This window comes from Ranitomeya variabilis, chromosome 5 (genome assembly GCF_051348905.1).
Source record: "Ranitomeya variabilis isolate aRanVar5 chromosome 5, aRanVar5.hap1, whole genome shotgun sequence".
NCBI classification, from domain to species: domain Eukaryota; kingdom Metazoa; phylum Chordata; class Amphibia; order Anura; family Dendrobatidae; genus Ranitomeya; species Ranitomeya variabilis.
In genome coordinates this window covers 340248745-340276364 of record NC_135236.1, presented here as the reverse complement: position 1 = coordinate 340276364, position 27620 = coordinate 340248745, and the positions used below count along the sequence as shown (strand labels likewise).

The window sequence follows — 27620 nt, the reverse complement described above, 5'->3', positions numbered from 1 at the left end:
GTGCTTAGGCCTTGCTGTTTCCCAACAGGGTGTGAGAACTGTGGAGAGGTTGCTCCCTCAAGATCGCACCCCTTCTTGGACAGGACCTGGATTTGCCAACGTTCCAGAAGGAGCATACTTGGAATTTCATATCAACAACATCCCAACCTCTATGGAGTATGATCTTTTAATTCGCTATGAGCCGCAGGTGAGCAGTTCTATCACTGTATTAAAGGAACACTACATGTAGAAATGTTGGCAAACGTTTTTTGTGTTTTTTTACATATCGTAATCTTTATTGAAAACTAAAATGTGTAATCTTTACAGTGGCCACAGGGACTTTTTTAGGCTTATCTTTCCTGTCCTTATCAGAGGTAGGATTAAAATGTCAGGTGACATTATACATTGCTGATAACGCCGAGTCCACCAATCACAATACTCAATGTCACTGGTTGCCCTGCTGCTAATATATATATATATATATATATATATATATATATATATATATATATATATATATATATATATATATATATATTTGTTACATTTCTTTTAACATAAATTGCAATATACCTGAGACAGGGACAAGGGGGCATCCTCTACGTCTGGAGGAAAGAAGGTTTAAGCATAATAACAGCCGCGGATTATTTACTGTAAGAGCAGTGAGACTGTGGAACTCTCTGCTGTATGATGTTGTAATGAGTGATTCATTACTTACACTTATGCCTCCAAATTGCTGGAGCAACACATCCATCTTGAACTGTCCTCTCACCTCTCCTCCTGCTCCCTCTTTGATTGATTACAATCTGGCTTCCGTTCCCATCACTCAACTGAAACTGCCCTAACTAAAGTCACCAATGACCTACTAACTGCCAGGAGCTAGCGACACTACTCTGTCCTCCTTCTCCTGGACCTGTCTTCTGCCTTTGACACTGTGGACCACTCCCTTCTGCTACAAATCCTCTCATGTCTTGGCCTCACAGACTTGGCCCTTTCCTGGATCTCATCATATCTGACAGATCGGACATTCAGTGTCTCCCTCCGCCACACCACCTCCCCACCTCGCCCCTTGTCAGTCGGTGTTCCTCAAGGCTCTGTTCTAGGACCCCTACTCTTCTCCATCTACACCTTCGGTCTGGGACAGCTCATAGAATCCCACGGTATGCAGTACCATCTCTATGCTGATGACACGCAGATCTACCTATCCGGACCTGACCTCACCTCCTTACTTACCAAAATCCCGCACTGTCTGTCTGCTATCTCAGCCTTCTTTTCTGCTCGCTTTCTACAACTGAACATGGACAAAACAGAATTCATCATCTTTCCCCCATCTCACTCTACCACTCCACCAGACCTATCCATCAATGTCAATGGCTGCTCACTTTCCCCAGTCCCACACGCCCGGTGCCTCGGGGTGATCCTCGACTCTGCCCTCTCTTTCAAGCCACATATCCAAGCCCTTGCCTCCTCCTGCCGCCTCAAACTCAAAAACATTTCCCGGATCCACGCATTCCTTGACCACGACACCGCAAAAACACTAGTGCATGCCCTTATCATCTCCCGCCTCGACTACTGCAACCTCCTACTCTCTGGACTCCCCTCTAGCACTCTGGCACCACTCCAATCCATCCTACACTCTGCTGCTCGACTAATCTACCTGTCTCCCCGCTATTCCCCAGCCTCTTCCCTGTGCCAAGCCCTTCACTGGCTTCCTATCGCCCAGAGACTCCAGTTCAAAACCCTCACAATGACCTACAAAGCCATCCACAACCTATCTCCTCCATACATCTGTGACATGATCTCCCGGTACCTACCAACACGCAACCTCCGATCCTCTCAAGACCTCCTTCTCTACTCCCCTCTCATCTCTTCTTCCCACAACTGCATCCAAGACTTCTCCCGTGCTTCCCCCATATTCTGGAACTCTCTACCCCAGCACATCAGACTCTCGCCTACCATAGAAACTTTCAAAAAGAACCTGAAGTCACCTCTTCCGACAAGCCTACAGCCTGCAGTGATCCTGAACCTACTGAACCGCCGCACAACCAGCTCTACCCTCTCCTAGTGTATCATCACCCATCCCCTGCAGACTGTGAGCCCTCACGGGCAGGGTCCTCCCTCCTTATGTACCCGTGTGCCTTGTTTTTGCTCATGTTTAATGTATTTGTCTATATTTGCCCCGTATTTCACATGTAAAGCCTCATGGAATAAATGGCGCTATAAAAATGAATAATAATATTAATAATAATAATAAAAAGAGGGGACTGGATACCTTTCTTGAAAAGTATAATGTTACAGGTTATATACTCTAGTTACCTTGATAGGGCGTTGATCCAGGGAACTAGTCTGATTGCCGTATGTGGAGTCGGGAAGGAATTTTTTCCCCAATGTGGAGCTTACTCTTTGCCACATGGGTTTTTTTTGCCTTCCTCTGGATCAACATGTTAGGGCATGTTAGGTTAGGCTATAGGTTGAACTAGATGGACTAAAGTCTTCCTTCAACCTTAAAAACATTGCCTCAAAAAATGTAACAAAAACATGATTGAAACAAAAGGTCCTTTTTTGATTATAGCTTGCCTTCTTCCCTTTAAAGCCTGCCCCTTTATGGGTTAGCATGGATTTAGAAGGTTTTGTTTTCCTGCAGACAGGGCACAGCAGGAAGGCTTCTGGTGCAACCAGTCTTATAGTAGAAAAATAGGTGTAGTCAGCTTACCATGATGTGTGTAAAGACTCCCTTCTGCCAGCCAATGCCTTGCACGGATCTGGTTGAGCAACCACAAGATGCAATGAATGAATGATCATGAGGAAGACTTTTGTCAAAACGCGTTGCTCTGCCTGCATGTGTTCAATGCCGGACAATATGTGTCTTTCATTGCTTTTATAACTACAGAGTAAAAGTTATTTTTTAGCTACCTCTGCCTATCGATGGATCCTTTCTCCTGTTTTTTTCCCCAACCAGTCTTATGGTGTATTTACACATGCCGATTTCAGCTTGTCAATGCACAAGTTGTTCAGCGCTTGTTTACCAGCCTGTTTACACACTGTTAACACATTCATTCTCTCCCCATACAGCATCTTATTCTCAGAATCACATCTCTAGTTTATTGCAACATATCAATGATTATTATACTAGTAAACATTGATAACCCAGGCATCATCTGATCACCACCTAGTGAACAAGCATTTTGCTTTTTTATCAGGTGATCAACGTGCTTTTGCATGGTGGAAGAGGGTTCCGGAGGAATAGTAGTCGTACAAATGAATGTGCACCCAATGGTTATTTAATGTGTATGAATAGCATTAGCCTTTGGCTGGCAATCGGATCTATGATTCCAGATTTATAATATGACAGCACTCTAATCTGTTTTTCTGTTGTTTTTTTTTTTGGGGGGGTTGTGTGTAATAGCTTCCAGAACAATGGGAAGAAGCCGTGATTACAGTTATACGTCCAGGAAGAATACCCACCAGCAGCAGATGTGGTAACACTGTGCCTGGTGATGACAACCAGAATGTGGCATTACCTCCAGGATCCCGGTGAGTAATAATTCAGTGCTGAGAGTGGCACATACCTGACAGTGCTATTGGGGGTGTACTTTACTTTCAGCAGCATAGGCAGAGCTGCAGTCTACAGTTACTGCTCTCATGTCAGCAGAGCGGAGACGGCAAGCATAAGAGATTTTAGTTTAATTTGTAGACAATCTGGGGAAATTGTATATTTTATGGACTTGCTGTAAGTATTATTACATTTGCCTCTCCCTCGCATCTTTTTCCAATTATGTTACATGCATGTAGTAACATGTGCTATTCTCACCATTTAGGATTTACTTAAATTGAGTGAAAATAAGAGCAAACAACAAGAGTGTGGACAAATTGTTAGCCACAGTAAAAGTGTTTCCCCTCTGATTGATATTGTTGCATATGCTTCATTCTCAGGATAATGCTATGTTCACACATTCAGTATTTGGTCAGTATTTTACTTCAGTATGTGTAGGCCAAAACCAGGAGTGGAGCAATCAGAGGAACAGTATAATAGAAACACGTCACGTCTGCTGTATTTATCACCCACTCCTGGTTTTGGCTACAAATACTGATGGAAAATACTGAACGTGTGAATATGGCCCATGTGAAAGTCCCAAAGATCTGACAAGCATTGAACGTAAGGTAATGATATATACTAGTAATCTATATACCGTAAACAGTCTTCTGCATGAATTTACCCAGACCAGATATGTAAGAACATGTGCTTTGATATATAATTCCAGGTATATTGTCCTCCCTCGTCCCATATGTTTTGAAAAAGGCCTGAATTACACGATACGCCTGGACCTGCCTCGGTATTCGATTAACTCTAATGTGGAGAATCCATACACACTAATTGACTCTGTGAGTGCATTTCGTAAGAATGGTTTGATATTTTCTACATCTGAAGAAATCTGCTTTGTAGTTCTTCTGTAATCAGCATTTGAAGTTTTCTGCTAATTACATTTCGGTGCACAAGGACCGGGCTGTACACGGGGTCTTCTCCTCCCTGTCTGTGATTCCCGGCCCCTCCACCTTCCTCCAGTCTTTGAATGGCAGTTCACTGCTTTTTCAATGGCCTGCCTCCTGTGCTGGAAATCTTGTGCCGTCATTGTAGTGAGCAACACGCGCGTAATCGTCTCTAAAACATCATTGAGCCAAGAAATCAATCTGGGCATATGCCGCCCATGGTAATGACTGGTGTGAGATATCAAACAAAGGAAGCAGGTCACTGAAAAAGCAGTGACCTGCCACTCAAAGACCGGAGAGGCCGGGAACCTGACCCCATGCACCGTCCGGCCTTTTGAATCTAATTTAAATGGTGATTAAAGGACAACAAAGTGGATTTCTCACCAAAGGTATCAATGTAATCAGTATAACCACTCCAATACGGAAATGGATTTACTTTATATTACAAATTTGTGCTGAAAGGTTCTCTTTTAGGGTTTCCTAGATGCAAAATGTGATAAACTGCCTTCACAGGTTCAAGTTTAATCCTCGATGTTGCATATGAGCTACAATTGATGCTACACATTTGTTTTGTGGTCTGAGAAACAAAGTCTAGAGTAACTGCAAACTGCTGAGTGATGACACTATCACAATCCCCTTTATGCCCCATGCGAGTGGGCAGTCATTTGACCTCATGTATGTGACTTGCATACTTGGGTCATATGTATTATCCGGGTTTTCCCAATTGTCTTCTAGAAGCCAGATGGGACTATTCAGCTTTTGCCCACAAGTATGCAAATAACATGCATGTGGTCACATTACCGTCCCCTTGCACAGGGCATACAAGAGAATCATTACAGTGTGCACATCCCACACTGCCACGATTCGGCAATCTGCAGCCACATAGAGTGACTACAGACTTTGCTTCCTTGACTGGATGACCCCTTTAAGTAGGATGGTTCTGGATGTCCTTACATGACATTGTGATATTTCCAGCCTTGTCCTTGCTTCAGCTTGCTATGAAGTCCATTCGATTGCAGAGCAGTAATAATGCCATCTAAGTTTGCGTGCTGCACCACATACTGTGTTGTGTCGTGGTTTTAGACTTCTAGTTTGAGAATATGTTTCCATAATGTGTAATGTCAAAATATACAAAAAATGTATTTCCACAGATTGTTTTGCTGCCTCATGTCAAGTCTCTTGACTTATTCAGCATGGGGGGCTCAGGGGAAGAGCCCAGTAACACCTGGCAGACGTTTCAGAGATACAGATGTGCAGAAAATAGCCAGAGTGTCGTGAAAACTCCATTGACAGACATCTGCAAAGACTTCCTCTTCAGTATCTCCGCAGTCCTACATGAAGGTGCCCTGGGTATGTCATTTCATGGACCTTATGTGTTATGCTAATGTGTTAGATTAGTCATATTATGGATCCAAATGTCAGCTGATGGACCTTGTTGACTTATAAACAGGTCCTCCTGGGTTCTGATGAGGTTTCCACTTTTTAGGTAGCCACAACAACTCTGTATGCTCTTCTGATCATGCAATCCAAGGTGTCGAGACCTCACATAATATACACTAGAACATGTGAAGATACAGTTATGGGCTAGGGCCATGTTTTTTTAATGATTGGCAGCTCGGACCAGTAGTACAGTTGTGCCACTAGCCCAAACTGCGCTCTGGAAACAGTGGCAGCTTTGCCTCAGTAGCATGGAAGAAGTGCAGGAGAACTGAAGCTGGTTGAAGCCAGATCTTGCATGTTCTACAGTAAAGATCTTGCAAGCTTGTTCTCCTGGCCTAGGAAACTGGTTTCCTTTGATATACTGCAGAGTTGGCTGGTAACCTAGTAGGCAATGAGCAATAAACGATAAAATGAAAAATCTCTCAATTTTACCCATTTACCAAGATGATATGACTTCATTACTAAAACTATTTATGGAATGAAATGAATTTATAACATTGGGAGAAGTAATTTACAATACTCTGGGAACATTTGTGGAGATAAGTATCTAAAAGCAGAACTGTATTTGAGTGCATATAATTTGCAGAAGTGAGGCAACATCAGGACATAAAGAAAGAGAAGATCCCAATTTTATCGGCAGAAGTCTTAGTATGGCGTAACCAAGAACATTTTCAAATATACTGAATTATTTTATCCAGAATGCCATTGTGACCCACAAGGCTCCTTGAGTGCCGTATGTGACCCAAATGGAGGACAATGCCAGTGCCGTCCAAATGTTGTCGGCAGAAATTGCGATAAATGTGCTGCAGGAACTTATGGATTTGGACCTAGTGGATGTAAACGTATGTATTATTACCTTAATTTACTTCTCCGGTGTGATTAGATTAGAAAAAGCGAGGACCATAGGGTTATTCCAACTTGCCCAAAAACAAAAGGTAGCGGTGTTTCTGTTTATTTAATGGGGAAAGGGAGGTAAGCCCTGGGCATAAAGGATCCGACATGTTGCTATACTAACTACCCATTCCTTGTTTCTGTCTTCAAGGAATAATCAGTATCCCATCATGCACAGTAGATTGTCTGTGGTTACTGCTGGGGGGTATCTTTAGACAGTTGTCCACCATTATTTACCATGTAAACTTTGTTTTAGACACTCCCTTAGTTTACTTATATTTTTTCAGCTTGTGAATGTAACCTGAAAGGATCTTATGAAGCTTTTTGCCATAAAGAGACTGGTCAGTGTCCATGTTTTCCCGGTGCCTTCGGACGTCAATGTGATAGATGTTTGCCTGGTTACTGGGGATTCCCGAACTGTCAACAATGCCAATGTAATGGACATGCTGATGAATGCAACACGCTCACTGGAGAGTGCACTAGCTGTAGAAATCATACTGAAGGCTACAGCTGCGAAAGGTATATTTTTTTAATTTTAAGCTATTAATTTTTAATCTTGTGACTTATTTTTTTTATTAAACAAATGGGATGTAAATCATGTGCACTGTTTGGAGGACAAGTGATTCATGCGTGAGGGATTACAAGTGCATCAGAGCAGGACTGGTGGGAGAATTTATCACATGCACTTCTTTAGGTATATATTTATATATCCTAGAAAACTCCTTTCAATATCTGAAGTAAAATTCAATGTACATTTTTCCACAAATGTACCGTATTTCGCGGCATATAAGACGCACCGGACCATAAGACGCACCCCAAATTTGGGGTGAAAATTGCAGAAAAAAAAGATTTTTTATAAGATGGGGGTCCGTCTTATTGTCCGAATTTACAGTATCTTACCTGAGGGCTGGTGGTGGCAGAGCAGGGTCACAGGAGGCATGGTGGCGGCAGAGGTGGGGTGATGCGGTACGGCGTGCACCTGAGCAGGGTCCCTTCCTGCTTAGGTGGGCGACGCCACGGCCTGGTGTCCATGGGAGGGTGGCAGCAGTGGTTACCGACAGAGGTGCTGGGATGAGGAAGCACAGTGAGAGGTATGGCGTGAGAGGGGTCCCTTTCCCCGGTGAGGTGATGGAAGGATCTCGTGGGCACATGGACTGGAGATGATGGAGGTAGTGGTGTACATTGTGAAGCGAGTATTCCACAGGAGCTCAGATGTCTGAGCGCCGGGAAGCGGCAAGGACTCAGACATATGAGCGCCTGTGGAATACTCGCTTCACAATGTACACCACTACCTCCATCATCTCCAGTCCATGTGCCCACGAGATCCTTCCTGAACCTTGCTGCACCCATCCTGGGAAGCAAAAGGATACAGGATACAGAGTCCAAAGTCCCGGTGAGGTGATGCAGCAGCCGGTAATGCTTACCGTGGACCGTGGCGGTGGAGATGAGGAGGCGCAGTGAGCGGGGTCCCTTTCCCCGGTGAGTTGATGCTGCAGCCCCGGTAATGCACAGAGCCGGGTGAATCCTGTTGATATCGGTGGGCGCGGCCATCTTCCTGAGGCCGCGCGTTCGCAGATGGAGCTCTAGTGCCCGGGGCTTCAGGAAAATGGCCGCCGCGATCCCCATCTGCGCACGCGCGGCATCTCGCGGCCATTTTCCTAAAGCCCCGGGCACTAGAGCTCCATCTGCGAACGCGCGGCCTCAGGAAGATGGCCGCGCGCACCGATAACAACAGGATTCACCCGGCTCTGTGCATTACCGGGGCTGCAGCATCAACTCACCGGGGAAAGGGACCCCGCTCACTGCGCCTCCTCATCTCCACCCCCACACCTCTGCCGCCGCACCTCTGCCGCCGCACCTCTGCCGCCACGGTCCACGGTAAGCCTGCATTGCGCATATAAGACGCACCCCCCATTTTCCCCCCTTTTTTTGGGGGGAAAAAGTGCGTCTTATATGCCAAAAAATACGGTAAGTTCTATGACCTGTCCTGGGAGTATGGAAGATTTGATCTCTGAAAAGGGTATCATCTCTTAGAAATATGGCCACATTGCGGCTGTCCTTGGTGTCACTTGGACTGACTGTGAATAGAATTAAGATCTGTCCTCCTGGACAGTAACATATGATAACTAGATATATTAGTAATATTCAGCTTACCAAAAAACTCCTAATGTTTTATATGCTAATTTGTAGGTGTCTAGCTGGCTATTATGGTGATCCCAGATTGGGCTCAGGTGACCATTGCAGGCCTTGCCCGTGCCCTGATGGACCTGGCAGTGGACGGCAGTTTGCCAGTGGATGTTACAAAGATCCTTCATCTGAGTATGTCATATGTTCATGCAACAAAGGCTACACAGGTAATTCATTACAACATGTAAGACTCGATCTCTGCAACCAGTCATCAGTTTATCACTCCAAAAACTAATTGGGAAATTTAACTTTCAATTTACTCCTTCACATAAGTCATCTTCCATTTCCACAAATAGCAATATCTTTAATTCAATGTCACATATTGATTACAACATAAAAGATTGTTGTAGGGAATGATACACAATCCAATCGCATGTTAATTGGTTAATTAGACTCTAATATTAATTTCTAAATAATGATCCTCCTCTGTTCACAGCTTTTTCTTGGGGTGCATTCAGAGATAAGTGTAAATCAGTCCAAGTTGGTCACCGATCTCCTGCCCTGAGTGTAACATAGCACAGGGCGGTAGCCGTGGGTGAGGTACTAGTCTCTTATGCCCTGTCACAATACATGAAGGTAGGCGTCCAGGCTGGGTGTGTGGACTTGTGGTGTGGGAGTTCTACACCCTTGCAGGCTGCATTTAACCAGTTTTGGTGGTTGGCCCAGACTAGATGCTTGACAGTTCAGTGAGGGAGACCACCAGTTAAAAATAAACCTTTTACTAAACGTTAAGTTGGGGAGGGTTATATACAGTATAGCAGCTACGTATCTTCTCAACCATTTCCTTTATAATGCACAACATCTTCCTCAGACAAATTCGGTCCCTTTTCGGCTTTCTCTTCACTTGTTCTGTCTTCACTATTCCTCACTACTTTACCACTACCAGATCAACACTACAGTTTGGCTAGCAAGAGTCCTTTACTTACGGTAACTCATTATGGGAGCTATGATGCCAGTATGGTCGTTACTTCTCTTCTACTGATGCTCTGGAGCTCCTGCCCAGGGCATTCTCTTTGTCTCACGTACTCCGTTCTGTCTAGACACATTACCTTTAGGTGTTATAAACTCTGGGCCGTACTGCTAGGCATCTTATTCCAAAGACTCGTTTCTGGTAAATCACTCTGTCTCTCAGTCACTCTTCCTCATTTCTGTTCTGGATCACGCTATCTGTTTTCTTCTGGTCTCCTCTTACTGCTAGGGACATCCAAGAAATGCAGCACTGCTAACACTAGACCTTAGGTCTTTTCTCTGACCACTCTAGGCCCTTTCTTACTTCCTGACAGGAACTGACTCTTGTCTCTTTAGCTGACCACCTCCCACTCTAGGCTAGTCCCAAACGTTAACTTTAACTGTCCCTGTCAACTACCTGTTGATTGGCAGAATACAGCTTCATCACAATCAATGCAGATTATTACATAAACAAACCTCATTAACGCCATGCACTATTCACATTACACAGCACAACATCACACTTGTTCTTCATGTTACATGAGTGTGACAGCTTCATGTATTTCTATGAGGCTGTCATGCTGAGGGCTGAGAGAGCCGCGGTCATCTGTGCATTGCGATCCAATGTCGGACTGATTTACACCGACATTTGAATGCACCTTTAAGCTGATTTATAGTCTCATTGATGCTTGTCCTCTTGGTCATAAATTCTCGCTTCTGCCTTTTACATCCCAGAGATTATATTCCCATTAGCTTATTGCATTCTTTACCAGAGGATCCAAAGATATCCCTATTCTAAGTTGTCATTGTTCTGTACCCTAACCAAAAAATGTGTTACACTGAAAACGTACTAATATTATAAGGTAATTGTATATATAAGTGCTGGTTCTGTGTCCCCATTTAGGCATTAGGTGTGATGAATGTGCCTCGGGATATTTTGGAAATCCAGAAGAGATTGGAGGAATATGTCAGCCATGCAACTGCAACAATAACATCGATATGTCCGATCCGCTTGCTTGTGACAAACGCACAGGAGTATGTCTGAAGTGTCTCCATCACACAGAGGGCGAGAACTGCCAACAATGTCTACTGGGCTACTATGGAAATGCTTTCCAACAAGACTGTAAAAGTGAGACTTTGTTTTACTGTTATTTCCCTGAGACATGCACCAGTTTGTTCATATCTTTATAGGGAAGCTATCATCAGAAAATGACCTAAATCAATTTTTTGTGTTAGATGCATTTCTTTTAAAATATGGCAATATTCATTTCCCCCATATCTATATTAAAAAATCTTGTAATTTTCACACTGGCAGCTGGGGCTTTTTGGAACCCTAGATTCCTGTTGTTTCAGGAAATAACACATGCACATTACCCACAATGTTCAGTCCTTAACCTATTTCACCTGCCATGCTAATCATGCCTCTGATGGTATAGAATCTGCTCAAAACTCTTCCTGAAGGTCATGAAAAGGTCCAGTAGCTGGTGTAAAAATTGCCAGATTACTAATTGTATTTATAAAAATGGTAATATCAAGAAAAAAACCTGCCTTTTTTAAGTACTTGTAACACAAAAAACTGATCTTAACAATAATGATTATTGAATTATAGTTTCTATAATATATTTTGTTGCATTTCTTCTGAAAAAAAAAAAACGGTCCGTGTCCCTTTACACCATCTTGGTTATCACACATCTCCTCTTAGGTCTAGTTCACTTACAGCATTTTTGCCTTTTTTTTACTTTACATTGTATGTTGCGTTCTTTTCTGCAGTTTTTCTTGTATTTACCTTTTTTTGGCACTCGAAACGCAGAGGCCACATGTTGCTTGTAAGTTGTGGGGAAAACATTTACCGCTCTCTAAATAAAGACAACGGCGGCATTTGTTCAGATTTCCATCATCTCAAACAATACTTCTGTACATCTATTTTCATTATTCAAGAATTTACATACAGGATCAACACCACAGTCTCTAAATTCTAAACGTAACCCAGCAAACCTGATATGGAAGTTTCATTCCAGATAGGAACAGGCAGATCAAATCTCCTGAACCTGAGTGACGTTTTGAGGGACCACCCTCTTTGTTTTTTTTGTTTTTTTGTCTTCCTTTATATAGCACAGCAAGGATGGGCTGTGTGATGGCAATATAATAAGGCAGAAAAAAATTTTAAGGTAATTTTCACATTTTTCAAATATATTCCACACCACAGTTTTTTTGTGGTTGGTGTTTTTTCACACTTTTGGTACGTTGTTTTGGTCTTTGAGCCATGGCCCGTATCCTCCATGCTAGGTATGGTGTGATTCTCATGCGTTTTTTCCAAGCTTTTCTTGCACAACATTTCACATCTATTTCTGCCCTCTTGGATTTCCTGTGGAAACTTTGTTTCTATTTCCATTTCTTTGCATAGGGGTATTACTCCAATTTTCTGCTTCTATCTTCCAGCAAGACCCAGATCTCTTGTAGGAAATTTTAATAATCACAAAATTTACGCTAAGGCCATGTGCACATGTTCAGTATTTGGTGAGTTGTTTTACCTCCATATTTGTAAGCCAAAACCAGGAGTGGGTGATAAATGCAGAAGTAGTGCATATGTTTCTATTATACTTTTTCTCTAATTGTTCCACTACTGCTTTTGGCTTATACCGGTAATTACTGTAAAACACTGACCAAATACTCAACGTCTGAATGAGGCCTAATGCATCCGTTACAATGGTTTAGGGTTAGAATGCTTCAGTCCGGCTCTTCGGTTCTATCTGTGAAAATGCCATGTATCTGGATGTGCAGAACAAAAAAGTTTGTTACACTATTCTATGGAGTGAAAGAAATAAGAAAAACTATACAAAACATCTATACTTTAATTAGGAATACTACTATACTTGTGACATGGTTTGGCATCTTTTCAGATAACTTTTACCCCATTTGTTTGCTTTTTAGAATGTGTGTGTAATTACCTGGGTACTGATCAGGATTACTGCCAGGGAGACATCAGTTGCCACTGTAATATAGCCACAGGCCAGTGCCCATGTTTGAGCAATGTGATTGGACAGAGCTGTGACCATTGTGCCCCAAATACCTGGAATCTTGCTAGTGGGAATGGGTGCGAGTCCTGTGGCTGCGATCCTGGCCGCTCTCTGGGTCCATCTTGCAATCAGGTAAGTACATATTATTCTTATTGATCTAGCGCCATCATATTCGGCAGCGCGTTACAAACACTTTACATCACATAGTGTATACTATTGAGGTGTGTAAATCTCATAGATCTATGGCTTTCTTCACAGTTTACTGGGCAGTGTCATTGCATGGCTGGTTTTGGCGGCAGAAACTGCAGTGAATGCCAGGAACTATTCTGGGGTAATCCAGATATTGAGTGCCAAGGTAAGAAAAAAAAAACAAACTACTTTTTTCTATAATTGTTGCAGTGCAAAAAATTTCAAATATAAGCAACTCAATATCTCTCCAATACATCTAGAGTGAATGAAACTCTGCAAATAGTCATTATACCCAACTATTTTGTGTTTTACAGATAGATGTATATGTTTTTATTGTAACGAAAAACAGACCCAGTTTAGTGGGATCCAGCAATTATACTTCATTTGTACTCTTCTTTCTACAAATAGAAGGAAGCTTGTTCGTTCACTGTTACCATGGAAATGCATAGTTCTGCATAAAAGCCGTAAACGCAAATTAATGTATTTCGTATTTTCTAAAATTGAAAATAAATGCCTGTTAGAGTTGTCAACTACTAAACAATATCCTATTATTTGCCCCAGCGTCCAATAAAGAATCCATTCTATATTTACTTCCCGGACCGACATTGATCTTCTAATCTCAGCACTATGTTCCACACATAAACATTGTCCCGTGACCACTGCAACTAATCGTCTGACTTGTGATGTTAAAGGAGTATTCCCACCTACAAGATCTTATCCCAATATGTAGTAGGTGTAATAAAAGTAGCAAATACCTCCAATTACAAATGTAGAAATAGTTTTAATGGTTCGCTATGTCTCTTTCCTCATGTGCAGGCATTGCAGGACCTTAGGAATCCATGGTTACGACCACTGATCTAGTGACAGTTGGCCTGTTGCTAGTGGTCGTAACCGTGGATACCTAAAGTCCTGCAATGCCTGTATATGAGGAAAGAGACATATCGAATCAGAAAAACTATACTACATTTCTAGTTGGAGATATTCGCTAATATTATTATTATTATTATTACACCTACTACATATTGGGATAGGATCCTGAAGATGGGAATACCCCTTTTAAAAGGAATTTTTCACCAGGTTTTTTTTCTATTTTGAGAGCAGCATAACCTACAGACAAAGACCCTGATTCCAGTGATGCATTTTGACAATCTTTTGCTGATGAATCAGTGATTTTATCACTAGATGACTAGTAAACCTGCTGCCATGTAGTCATCCATATTCATAAGCTCTGTATAACCCCACCCCAACACTGATTGGCAGCTTTCTGCCTATGCACAGTTTGCACAAACTGCCAATCAGTGGTGTGGGCGAGGTCTAACAGAGCTCAGTATTTAGAGAACTGGTAAATCTGTAGCGGATAAACCTGCAGCAATCAGCTCATAGTAAGTGACACATCGCTGGGACCAAAGTCTCTGCCCCTATCTCATGCTGCTCTCAGATGAGGTAGCAAAAACATGGTGACAGATTCCTTTTAATGTTACCTCCTTAGGTCTTTTTTTGTGGCCTGGCTGCTTAATGGCGAGTTTTTCAGGCAAAAACGTTAGTAGAAGCCTGCCAGTTATTGTTCGGGCCAAGAAAAGAGCAATGAGCTTTGTCCTGCCAGACACGTCCATCATCGCAATCTGTTATAGGGCTGTATAGACACGTAGTAAGAGTTCTTGCCTAATGCACAGATCTTGGGAATCTGAATCATCACATAAGATCAAAGGTTTTATCACATCATTATTTAGCAGGGAAGTAAGTCATTGTCATTAAGGATTAACCAGAAGAACCGAAAACTGAATTTTCTTTATGCAAAGCTGAAGTCGCTCATTAGCCTGTAAGTTTGTGCCCTCTGCCCCGAGCTACAGAAGTCTCTCCAAAAATCACTAACTAAACAAATCATTAATCCCTTCCATAGAAATGCATGGGAGTGCACCGGGTTTTAAAACAACCCATGAGTGATGTGTTTTCTAACAGGAAATAAATGTCACTCAGTTGATTATGATTTTTGTCCATCTATTTGATCTAATTCTTGGAGTATGCTTTCTCATATTTGGCACCGATGTGAACGTATAATATTCATCTGGCGTTGGTTAATTATCGTGATTTACTCGGGGCTGATAATTGGAGTCATTGTGTATTGTTTATAGCCTACACATTGCGGAATAGATATGCTTTGTAGAGCACAGCAATGAAGGCATGAAGGCATGCCAAACCTGAACAAAGTCCCAACTGTTCACTACAAATAGGGCCACTTTATTTTAGTAAGAGACGTGTGGGTGGGTATATTGACGACATTCTAAAAAGTAGTGAAACAATTTTGGAAGAATAGTTTCTTTAGGATGTTACATTGGCGTGAAAAGGGTCCAAGAGCCTGGTCATAATCACAGTATCAGTTATATGAGGAGTGCATTCTTCACAATTGAATGTTCACTATTCAGCATATTACATTTATTTCTGTTCTTGCTTTGACAATGCTGTAAAAAGGCTTCCTACATTCACTTACTGAGCAGCACAAAGATGGCTTGTTTCCAGCTCGAATGCCAGGGATAACATTTTCATGCTTGGTTTAGTTTAATGAAGAAAAAATTACATTAGAGCTGTTCATTTAATAATGGATGAGTAAAAAATTATCGTATTCTTTGCAGTTGGATGTTCCGGCTTTTTTACTTTTTAAAATGATTCTCTTGTACTTGTAAAAAGCCATGCTTTTAGTATATTAGTATTAATATACTTAATGTTCATGCTAATTAGGACTTTTTTTTAATTACTTAAATGCCTCTATTTATGGCTAAATATGATGTTTCCTAGTGGGTTTCAGGAAACCTTTTGCATCGGATGCCTTCTACTGCCTCTGCGCTGCACAGTGTATTACTGCTTGCAGAATGGGCTAACTGAGAACCTATCAGTGAGCTTGTTCTGATGGTGTGATGGCTCTTTTATCTCTCATTCTTTGAGCTCCGCTTAGCTGATTTATGACCATAAATGTTGATTGTGCAGGGAAACAAAGAGCTCGTAAAACTTAAACGACTTAACATTTTTTTATGAAATCCAGTAGCAAAAAATGTTTTTTTTAGCTCAAAATATATTGTCATCAAAAGGGGGCAACTTCTTTAATATACTTTAGTACTCAATAGACACTAAAGAGAAAACTTTATTTACAATGTTCCATTAAAATATACCATATTCCCATTTATTAAACACAAATGAGATTTTGTTTATCGCAATGAAAATAGCTTTTTCTGACATTTATCAAACAGATGTCAGATTGAGATAAATAGCAGCACCTAACTCTAGGGTCTTCTGAAGATCAAAAGATCACTTACGTCGAATTTTAGCTTGACATTCCTTTTTTTGAGATTCTTAATGGCCCTTGTAGTTGGTGTAGCCCTCCAGTCTTCATCTCTATGTAAAAAAAAAAAGTTAAGTGACTCCTGACAGATCTTTGTTGTGTACTCGGAGGACTGGCTGCTTTGAACAGCACAACAGGAGATCCTAATCACTGGGGGCGTTGTGCACAGATCTTGGGGGTTTTGTCAGGAACAGAAAAGAGAAGCTTATTGTCAAATCTGCAGGGCCAAAATAATTACCGTAACTCCACTGTCCATTATATTTGCATATAATTAATGGTGCATATACTAACGGGGCATTTACACTGCAAGACAGTTGTGAACGAGAACACTCGTTTCATGATTATCTTGTGTGTACTCATCCTGCCAAACGACCAGTGAACGAGCATAAATCTGGGGTCACAAGCACTTGTATTCCCTTATCAGGACGATTATATAAATTGCACTCTGATCCAAGTGTGATCCGAATCTGTGTGGCGAGAAGATGGAGAAAATAAAATTCTCCATCTCCATTCTGTCAGTTGGTGGAAATCGGACTGCACTCGGATGTCATCCGAGTACAGTCTTATGGTTTGCACAGACTCATTGACTTGCACGACAGAGTGCAATCTGAGTAACGGATCATACTCGGGTATGCTGCCATTTTTTGCTCAGTCTAAGGCCGGGGTCACACTAGACCGTAATACGGACGAGTGCTATGCGATAAAAAATCGCATAGCACTCGGCCCAATGTTAATCTATGGTGCAGCTCCCATCATCCGATATTTTCTCCGCCGTATTCAGGATCCGAGTAAAATTGCAGCATGCTGCGATTGTCAGCGTATCGGCCGAGACTCGCCAATGCAAGTCTATGGGTGCGATAAAAAATCAGATTACACACTGACCATGCGTGTGCATTGCGAGAAATACGCATCGGTGTTAGAGAAAAGACGGTAATTCAATTGCCGGCTTTTCATTTCTCCTTCCGAAACTCGACATGATATGAGACATGGTTTACATACAGTAAACCATCTCATATCCCTTTTTTTTTTTTAATATTCCACACTACTAATGTTAGTAGTGTGTATGTGCAAAATTTGGGCGCTGTAGCTTGTAAAATAAAGGGTTAAATGGCGGAAAAAATTGGCGTGGGCTCCCGCGCAATTTTCTCCGCCAGAGTGGTAAAGCCAGTGACTGAGGGCAGATATTAATAGCCTAGAGAGGGTCCATGATTATTGGCCCCCCCTGGCTACAAACATCTGCCCCCAGCCACCAGAGAAAAGGCACATCTGGAAGATGCGCCTATTCTGGCACTTGGCCACTCTCTTCCCACTCCCGTGTAGCGGTGGGATATGGGGTAATGAAGGGTTAATGTCACCTTGCTATTGTAAGGTGACATTAAGCCAGATTAAAAATGGAGAGGCGTCAATTATGACACCTATCCATTATTAATCCAATAGTACGAAATGGTTAATAAAACACACACACATTTTTAAAAAGTATTTTAATTAAATAAAGACACAGGGTGTTGTAATATTTTATTAGACTCTTAACCCACCTGAAGACCCTCGTTCTGTAACAAAGGAAAAATAAAAAAACAACAATATCTCATACCTTCCGTCGCTCAGGTCAAGTCCCACGAAGTAAATCCATCTGAAGGGGTTAAATCATTTTACAGCCAGGAGCTCTGCTAAAGCAGTGCTCGTGCCTGTAAAAACCCCGGGAATGAATGGATTGCAGGGGAATGACCTGTAGTTACCTTGAGTCGCGGTGATGCGCCCCCTGCTGGATGTCCTCATATGATCTCGAGCGTGGGAAAAATTCCAAGGCTCCAGTTCATGAGGACATCCAGCAGAGGGCGCATCACCGCAACTCAAGGTAACTACAGGTTACCCTGCTTTCCATTCATTCTCCGGGTTTTTACAGGCAGAAGCGGCTGCATTAACAGGCTTCTGCTTGTAAAATTAGTTAACCCTTTCCGATGGATTTACAACGTGGGACAGAACGACGGAAGGTATGGAATATTGTTGTTTGTTTTTTTGAAACTTTGTTTCAGGTGTTCTGTCAGTATAAACCAGGAGTGCCCACATACGGCCCGCCATGCCATTTTTTGTAGCCCCCAACCTCCAGTATGCAGTAGTTTCCATGTTGGGGGTGAAGAAGAATAGCGCTCTGTGCAGGAGCTGGGATAGGCAAGCATGAGCTAAGCACTGTGTAACCATATCTGGGTCCCCCATAAATCTAGGCATTAGGGAGTGCTGGAGCGGTGGCTGCCTATGCATGCAGCGCTCCGCCATACTACTGTATGGGAATTGTGACATGCAGCCAACTACTGCAACACCCACAGTCTTCACTGGAGACAGACCCTGGCGTGCAGGGTCTAGCACCTCATCCGAGCACATTCACTCATCACTGCTTCCGACTTATACCTCTGAAGGAAACAAGGTGTGAACAGAGCCTGAAGGCCCCTATACACATTACACCTTATTATTGCCAATTTCAGCAGGTCCATCTAATGTCAGGAGAGAAAAGCATGGAGCCTTTTGTTCTCCCAAGAGATGAGCCTAAACTTACATGTTGCTTATTTTCATGTCAATAATAAATGCTTATCTTGTGCAGTATACCTTCTTTTCATTACATTATAGTGTTTAAAAAGGTTGTCTGGGTAAAGTAAAGGCTTGCCCAGGAGACAATGTGTGTGTTAAAAAAAATAAAATAAATAAAACTCTTTAATACTCACATACTGGCACACACCTGGATCCAGCATTCCGTGGTCTGTGCCAGCACATAAAGTGGAGATGCCACCAATTAGCCAGTAACTAGACTACTGCTGCCTATGATTGGCTGCAGCGGTTTTTCCTGCATAAGTGCAGTCCATGGAGTAAACTGCTGAAGCTGAATCCAGATGGGTGCCAGTATGCGAGTTTATCTTTTACACATCCATTACTCTGTGCATAGTTTTACCTTCCCCGGACAAGCTCTTTAATTCAACCCATGTTCTGTATTTGCATAGTAGATTTATTTATCACATATACAGTGGGGCAAAAAAGTATTTAGTCAGTCAGCAATCGTGCAAGTTCCACCACTTAAAAAGATGAGAGGCGTCTGTAATTTACATCATAGGTAGACCTCAACTATGGGAGACAAACTGAGAAAAAAAAATCCAGAAAATCACATTGTCTGTTTTTTTATCATTTTATTTGCATATTCTGGTGGAAAATAAGTATTTGGTCAGAAACAAAATTTCATCTCAATACTTTGTAATACATCCTTTGTTGGCAATGACAGAGGTCAAACGTTTTCTGTAAGTCTTCACAAGGTTGCCACACACTGTTGTTGGTATGTTGGCCCATTCCTCCATGCAGATCTCCTCTAGAGCAGTGATGTTTTTGGCTTTTCGTTTGGCAACTCGTTTTCCAAAACATAATACAATATTTTTTTTCCTTAAGTTTACGTTGTGAATTGTTGGATTTGTTTTGCAGCTTGTGACTGCGACTCCCGAGGTATACAGACGCCGCAGTGTGACCGATCCACTGGACACTGCGTTTGTAATGAAGGCGTAGAAGGGGTCCGTTGTGATAAATGTGCTCGTGGCTACTCGGGCATTTTCCCAAATTGTGTTCCCTGTCACAAATGCTTTGCCCTCTGGGATGTCATCATCAACGAGCTCTCCAACAGGACAAACAAACTTTTAAACCGTGCCAATGATATGAAAATTACTGGCGTTATTGGACCATACCAGAAAACCATCAGTAAAGTTCAGGAAAAATTGGAGGAAATTAAAACTATTATTTCCCAGAATCCTGCTACGCAGCCATTGAAAAACATTGATAATCTTTTTGAAGAGGCAGAGTAAGTATTTGATATTATAGGAACAAGTATTGAGGAATCTGAGGTGTTTTTCAAAGGAACCTAACTATGGCAAGCACAAAACATTACAAATGATTAGACACATTTATAGAAGACCAAGCACATACGTTTTAACATATCAGCTTCAAAGAGCCGATGAAGATGAGCAAAATGATATATAGGTTTGTAGGAAAAAATTCAGTATAGCTTGTATTTTATGCAATGTGCTTCTTCTAGGCTTAGGAGTCAAGAGGGCGGTCCTAATAGATAATTGATATCTAGTTCTGTATGCACACTTATACAGGAAAGGCTGTACTTCAATGATTAGGACTGCCACATGGACTGAAAACCCAATAATGAGTTTGGATTGGAAGAATCGATAAAACACTAGTTAGGTTTATGGGGAAAATATTTAGCCTACATATAAATCTGATAAGGATCACTTGCTCTAAAGGCTGCCATAAACATAGACTGAAGTCACCTGAAGCTGACCATATCGACATGCTACGCCGAAGGCCTAATGTGTATGGGGCGCCATCTGACGGATGGTTGGGGCGGAGTTGTCAAATGCGCAGGTCCAATTCCAAACTGCCGATTGCATTGTTTTCCCTGAAATAAGCTGACTGCCGATGCATCAGACGGCGGCTTTCTCACAGGAGCTTTAGGTGAAACGAGCTTGTGTATAAGAGAGTCGGCTGAGATGGCTGTCGGCCGAACAATCAGCCGAATCATTGTTTGGCCAACAGTCATCTAGTGTGTGGGTGTGTGGCCAGCTTATGGTTTTATGCTGCCAGACCAGACTGCATGTGACAGGTTCTCTTTAACTAGAAATTGTTCAAAATTACCATTTATAAACATTTCACCTGCAAACTGTAAGGCTGTGTGCCCACATTGCGGTTTTTATGCATTTCCACCACGTTTTTGCCACACCGGAAACGCTTAAAAATGCATTCCCATGCAATCCTATGGGATTCCGCAGTTGCTGTGCCCATGCTGCGGATTTTCCCGCTGCGGAATCTCATAGCGGTAAAATCCACAGCATGTTCATTATTTTTGCAGAATCGCTGCGATTCCGCTGCCATAGGATTGCATTGAAAAGCTCACTTTACACATGTGGCTATGCCACCATGCGTAAAGTGAGCGCTTCATGTGCGGATGGTACCCGGGTTTGGAGGAGAGAAGACTCTCCTCCAGGCCCTGGGTACAATATTCCTGTAAAAAAAAATAAAATAAATAAATTAAAAATAGGGATATACTTACCTTCTGATGGCCCCCGGAGTCCTCTTGCCTCTCAGCGGTGCACACGGCGGCTTCCGTTCCCAGGGATGCATTGTGTGAATCACCTGGGATGACGTCGCGGTTACGTGACCGTGACGTCACAAAGGTCCTTCGCCCCTAAGCATCCCTGGGAACGGAATGTATCGGGAGCGTCGCTGAGGAGATCGGGGGGCCGTCGGAATGTGGGAACAACCATATTTTTTATTTTTAACATTCTATCTTTTACTATTGATGCTGCATAGGCAGCATCAATAGTAAAAAGTTGGTCACACTTGTCAAGCACTATGCACTATGTCAATCACTTTTCCAAGCGATGCGTCAAATCGCTTGGAAAAGCGCAAGCATTCTGCAAGCTAAAAACGCTTGCAAAACGTTTGTGCTTTGTGGGAAAATGCATGCGAATTCTGCATGTGTTTTACCCGTGGCAGGGAGTTGCGGAAATGCTGCGGACATTTCCGCAGCATTTCTGCAACATGAGCACATAGCCTAAGGGAGCGGGCTGGGAGAAGCCTTAAAAAACTGTTTAACTCTACTGCTATATTGCATTTCAGATGATCAAAGTATTTACACTGCATTTACCGTGTTTTGTCATAGATGTTTCACATTCTCATCTCTGTCCTCCTCGCCTGAAAAGCCCCCGCCACCTCTCAATCTATTCTACCTCTTCACTTCATGACACAGCCACTTACGACACACTGTCATCATTTTTGATTCAGGTGCCCCTCTCATACATGGCAGAGTGTATAGAATCAATAGATAACCTGGTACAACAACATCACTAAAAAGCTTCGACAAGTGTCCAGGGCTGCATAGTGGAGCTTGAAGAAAACACTAGTTAGACGTCTTCACTGCATTTACACAAGCAACTTTGACATTCAAGTCAGCCCTCACCTCTGCTAAAGTGGACTATTTCACAACCCTCATATCCTACTTATCCCGCAACCCCAAACGAGTATTCAACACTTTTAGCTCCCTCCTCCATCCACCAACATCTCCCTCATCTTGCAGAAGACTTTCATTTCACATTCCAAAAATGTGATCGACCAAACAAGGCAAGTCTTTACGGCTCAACCACCACAACCCCTCCATATAACAGACCAATGCCCTTCCACCATAACCTTCCTCCCCAACATCACTGAAGGAGAGCTTACTCATCCTCTCACCAAATCACAGCTCACCACTTGTGCACTTATCCTCTGCCTTCAACACAGTCGACCACTACCTCCTATTACAGATTCTCTTTTCCCTTGGTGTCAAAGACCTTGCCCTATCCTGGATCTCCTCATACCTTTCTAACCGCACATTTAGCGTCTCCCACTCGCATAATACCTCCTTGTCCTACCCTCTCACTGTCAGTGTCCCTCAAGGCTCTGTCCTTTGACCCCCTTCTCTTCTCAATCTATACCTTTTGGCCTGGTGCAACTCATAAAGTCCCATAGCTTCCAGTTCCATCTATACCAGTGTTCCCCAAGTCCGGTCCTCAAGAGCCACCAACAGGTCATGTTTTCAGGATTTCCTTAGTATTGTACAGTTGATAATTGCATCACCTGGACAGGCAAGCATTCAATGACCTGTGCAATACTAAGGAAATCCTCAAAATATGACCTGTTGGTGGCTCTTGAGGACCGGAGTTGGGGAACACTGATCTATACGTTGATGACACTCCGATTTAGTTTTCTGACCCAGACGTCCCTTATTTGCTGTCCAGAATCCCTGAGTGTCTTTCAGCCATATTCTCCTCCTTCTCCTCTCGCTTCCTGAAACTCAGTATGGACAAAACTAAACTCATCATCTTTCCTCTATCTCACCTAACCCCTCTACCCAATCTATCTGGCACAATTACCATAATTACACCACCCTCTCTGCAGTATTGGAAGTCTGTTTCCTCTGAGTAGCCCTAGACTCTGCTCTGTCCTTCAAAATGCACATCCAAGCTCTTGCCACCTTTTGTTGCCTCTGTGGCCTTCCTGCTAACATTCTCTCACCTCTCTAGTCCATCCTTCACTCTACTACTCGACTAGTCCACCTCTTTCCTTGTTACTTCTCTACTTCTCCCCATTGCGAATCCCTACAGTGGCTTCCAATTCCACAACATTCTTAGTACAAATTACTAACTTTGACCTATGCAAATTGTCTCTTCAGAGAGGAAGCAGACTAGAACTCTAGTGCCACCTCTATTGGAAGTAGCGATCCTAACAGTCAATGTTGACCCTTTAACGAGCCTTGTCACATGACTTAGGATAAAAGCCAAACCAGAATCTCAATTTGCAGACACTGTGTTTCGGGGTACTGCCCCTCGTCAGTGCAAAGTGGAGATCTGGTTTGGCTGTAACTTTGTAACCTACAAAGCCGTCCATAATCTGTCTTTGCCATGTATCTCTCCCAATATCTTCCAACACATAATCTCTTGGTATCCGAAGACCTCCTCTCCTCCACACTTATACGCTCCTCACCCAATTGCCTCCAAAACTATTCTCAAGTATACCCCATCCTCTGAAATTCTATGCCCCAACACGTTCGTTTATCCACCACACTCGGTACTTTTAGATGGAACTTGAAAGCGCATCACTTCAGGAAAGTTTACAGCCTGCAATGACCCTGCTATCACCTCACCACCACTGGGGCTACTGCAACCCCCCCAAATCTGTCTCCTTCCCCAGTATCCTGTAGACTGTAAGTTCCTTTCTGTTCCACTCTGTCATTATTACCGTAGTTTCTTGACTATAAATTATATTTGTATTTTGCGTGTAGTCCCTTCTCAGGTACAGCATCATGGAATAAATGATGCTCTGAGAATAAATAATAATAATAATAGATATGCTTGATTGCAAAACACACTGTGCTAACATTCACCTATATTTTCTCCTTATCTTCCAAGGAAACTGAAATCTGAGGTTTCCGAAAAAGTTACAGAATTAGAGCAAAATCTTGCAAAGATCAATCTTAATGCTTCAGACGATGTAGCCGAGCTGCAGGCAGATGCCGATAGTGTCAGTAAAGCACTGAAAGAGCTCGGAGAACAGCTAGAGTATATGAAGATTTCTAATGTTCGAGGTTGGTTTCTCCAATTCCATTCTATGATTTGCTGAAAAAGCAACACGACTAAAAATGTTAATCAAAAAGTGACACCTATATTCCTAGATAAAGAGTTTATTCCTGGCTTTGTTAGATTTTATAGTATTATTAATAAGATTTAGGATGTGTACTAGAGACAGTCATCCATTTTTATGTTTTTATTGGGTGTATTCTATAATCAGTTTTGATTAAAGCCTAAAACTTGCAATGTACCATATTTTGTGGATTATAAGACGCACACCAAATTTTGGGGAGTAAAATAGTAAAAAAAAAAAAGTAATATAATGATGGTGCGTCTTATAACCCGCTTTCACGGTATATTTACCGGGGAGCGGTTGCGGTGGAGTGGGGTCTCAAGTGGCAGGGTCAATGCTACAGGAAACTGGTTGCAGCAAGAGATGCCGTGGGCCCCAGGCTGGCAGGTGGTGGTGTTCATTTTGGGAAACTCCAGGGCCCTTGCACTTTCCATACTTTTTGGGAAAATGGCCACCGGAGGTGACGCATGCACAAATGAGATCTCGGGAGCAGAGATCTTTGTTCAGATATCTCAATCTGCACATATGTTGCCTCCGGCTTCCATTTTTCCCGGAGTCCATTGCATTGAAAAGTATGGCAAGTGTCGAGGCTCCGGGCTTTCACAAAATGTTGGTGGAGCCCCTGTACTGCCGAACACCCCCCTCCTACCAGTTTGGGACCTGCAGCATCGCCGCCGCCGCTAGAAGCTTCAAGCATTCCACTCCACCACAGCCGGTAAGCTGCATTCGGATAAGTCGCACCCCCATTTTCACCCAAAATTTTGTGGAAAAAAAGTGCATCTTATAACTCGAAAAATACGGTACATAAAATGGCTGTTCCACTGTTCTATTTCCCAACTTCCCCTTAGTCATGCGTACTCGGCTTCCTGTATATCAGCTAATACATAACAATGGCATGTTGTTTGGAGGTTGATTTAGCAGTACAGCTCACACATATCTTGCTGTTGTGCAGGCGCTATGGACAGCATCAATAAATATTTCCAGATGTCTCTTGAAGCTGAAGAAAAGGTCAATGCGTCAGCAGTCAACCTAGATAGCACTCTGGAGTACTCAGCGGCTACACGGAGGGAAGTGGAAGATCTTATAGAAGATAAGGAAACTGTTTTTAAGCAAATTCAAGATGAGCAGTCGCGGATTTTGGATGAACTTGCTGGTGAGATCCAGAATTTGGACCTTTCTTCTGTATCTGAAAAGGTATGTTATATGACCTTATGATTAGCATTCAGAGTGTTTCTTCGTAGATTAATGGAAACCCTTAAGGGAAATCTGTCACCATATTGTTGCTACCCCGTCTGAAAGCAGCATGATGTAGGGGCAGAGACCCTGATTGCAGCAATGTTTTACTTAATGGGCTGCTTTTTGCAGTTTTGATAAAATCACTGTTTTATCTTCTGCAGATCTACCACTTCTCTGAATGCTGAGCTCTGGATAAACCTGCTGACACCACTGAGTTGAAGCTTTCTGTATACACTGTGCATAGGCAGAAAGCTGCCAGTCAGTGGTGAGGGTGGGGTATACATAGATCATGAATATGGGGGACTACAGGGCAGCAAGTTTACTAGCCATCTAGTGATAATCTGCTGTCATAAAACTGTGATGTTAGTACATTTACAGCAAGCAGCCCGGTAAGCAATACATTGCTTGTATCAGGGTCTCTGTCTATACATTATGCTACTCTATGATTAGGAGGCAAAAACCTGATGACAAATTCCCTTTAAAAGATAACCATCATCTTGAACATTTTACACATCATAGGGACAGGTCATATGTTTTGATGGACATCACTAATCGCTAAAATAAATGGACAGAAGTGCTCATTATGTCGTGGCAAAATATTTTTAATCCGTAATTTTTTTCATCACTGAAATAATAATAATAATAATAATAAAAAATTATACATATTTGGTATTGTCACAATCTTACTGACATTGATAATCATATTGCCAGATCATTTTTACTGCAAAGAACACTGAAAACCTTAAAAAAAAAACAAAATGGCAGAATCATATTTTTTTTGTCTGCAATTTCACCACACTATGATTAAATGGTGACATTCAAAACTTCAACTCATTCCCCCCCAAAAAAGCCTTCAGATGGCTTTGACAGAAAACAAAAAATATATGGCTCTTGGGGGTTTACAAAGGGGAAGAGAAACTGAGAAACTGAAAAGAATTGTCCAGTCGTGAAGGGGTTAAAATAATTACTTTTTAATGTGATACTAATGGAATAGATCAGCAGGATTGATCCAAACATACAACAGAGCAGCAAAGTTGTACAAGAACTTTCACAAACGATTTGGTTTGATGCCCTGTCTGCAGTCTGATAGTGGCAGTCTATAGTCTGCAATTTGACAGCAGTAAGTTCTTGCAAAATTTGAAGTACGTAAACCGTTAGCCATAAAGTTGGCATATGGTCCTCTGTCCGTGATGGTTTGGTTTTTTCTTCCCAGCACATAGGAGAAATGCTTGATCCCAATTTTATAATTCTGTGTATGGCATTGCAGATACATTTTAAGTAGTTGTTACTAGATGTTTTGAGTTTTTATTTATTTTTTTCCATAGACTTGTGGAAGTTCGGTTGGTGCATCATGTGATGATTCACATTGTGGCGGCCTTGGTTGCACAACAAAAGATGGCAAGAGGAAATGTGGTGGAGAAGGCTGTGATGGGTTGGTAACCGTGGCCCATAATGCATGGAAAACAGCGATGAATTTCGATAGAGAGATTCTGAGTGCTATGGCAGAAGTGGAGGAACTCTCTAAACTGGTACGTGAGATGTCCATCATCGCAGATCAGATATATTTTTTCCCAGCTGTGCCTTTTTCTGACTTAAATCTGAAAAATAGGCCATATGAGGCAGATCCAGGGCCCTTTGTGAAACATCTCAAGCCACAGGCGATACTGACAGCTTGGGGCCCCTGTGCAAGAAATGTG

The 27620-nt window shown here is 42.3% G+C and overlaps 1 protein-coding gene across 1 annotated transcript in view; it reads left to right on the top strand.

Annotated features, from left to right (window-relative positions):
• The window catches only part of LAMB1 (laminin subunit beta 1), a 69951-nt gene that overhangs the window by 30367 nt on the left and 11964 nt on the right, over positions 1-27620 (top strand). The window contains exons 14-27 of the mRNA XM_077264808.1: positions 29-187; positions 3386-3513; positions 4242-4362; positions 5619-5817; positions 6606-6749; positions 7086-7317; positions 8989-9152; positions 10838-11062; positions 12865-13082; positions 13209-13305; positions 19933-20302; positions 24456-24631; positions 25640-25881; positions 27249-27452. Of these exons, the coding sequence (XP_077120923.1) occupies positions 29-187; positions 3386-3513; positions 4242-4362; positions 5619-5817; positions 6606-6749; positions 7086-7317; positions 8989-9152; positions 10838-11062; positions 12865-13082; positions 13209-13305; positions 19933-20302; positions 24456-24631; positions 25640-25881; positions 27249-27452 (2679 nt within the window). The remainder of the gene's footprint in view (positions 1-28; positions 188-3385; positions 3514-4241; positions 4363-5618; positions 5818-6605; positions 6750-7085; positions 7318-8988; positions 9153-10837; positions 11063-12864; positions 13083-13208; positions 13306-19932; positions 20303-24455; positions 24632-25639; positions 25882-27248; positions 27453-27620) is intronic.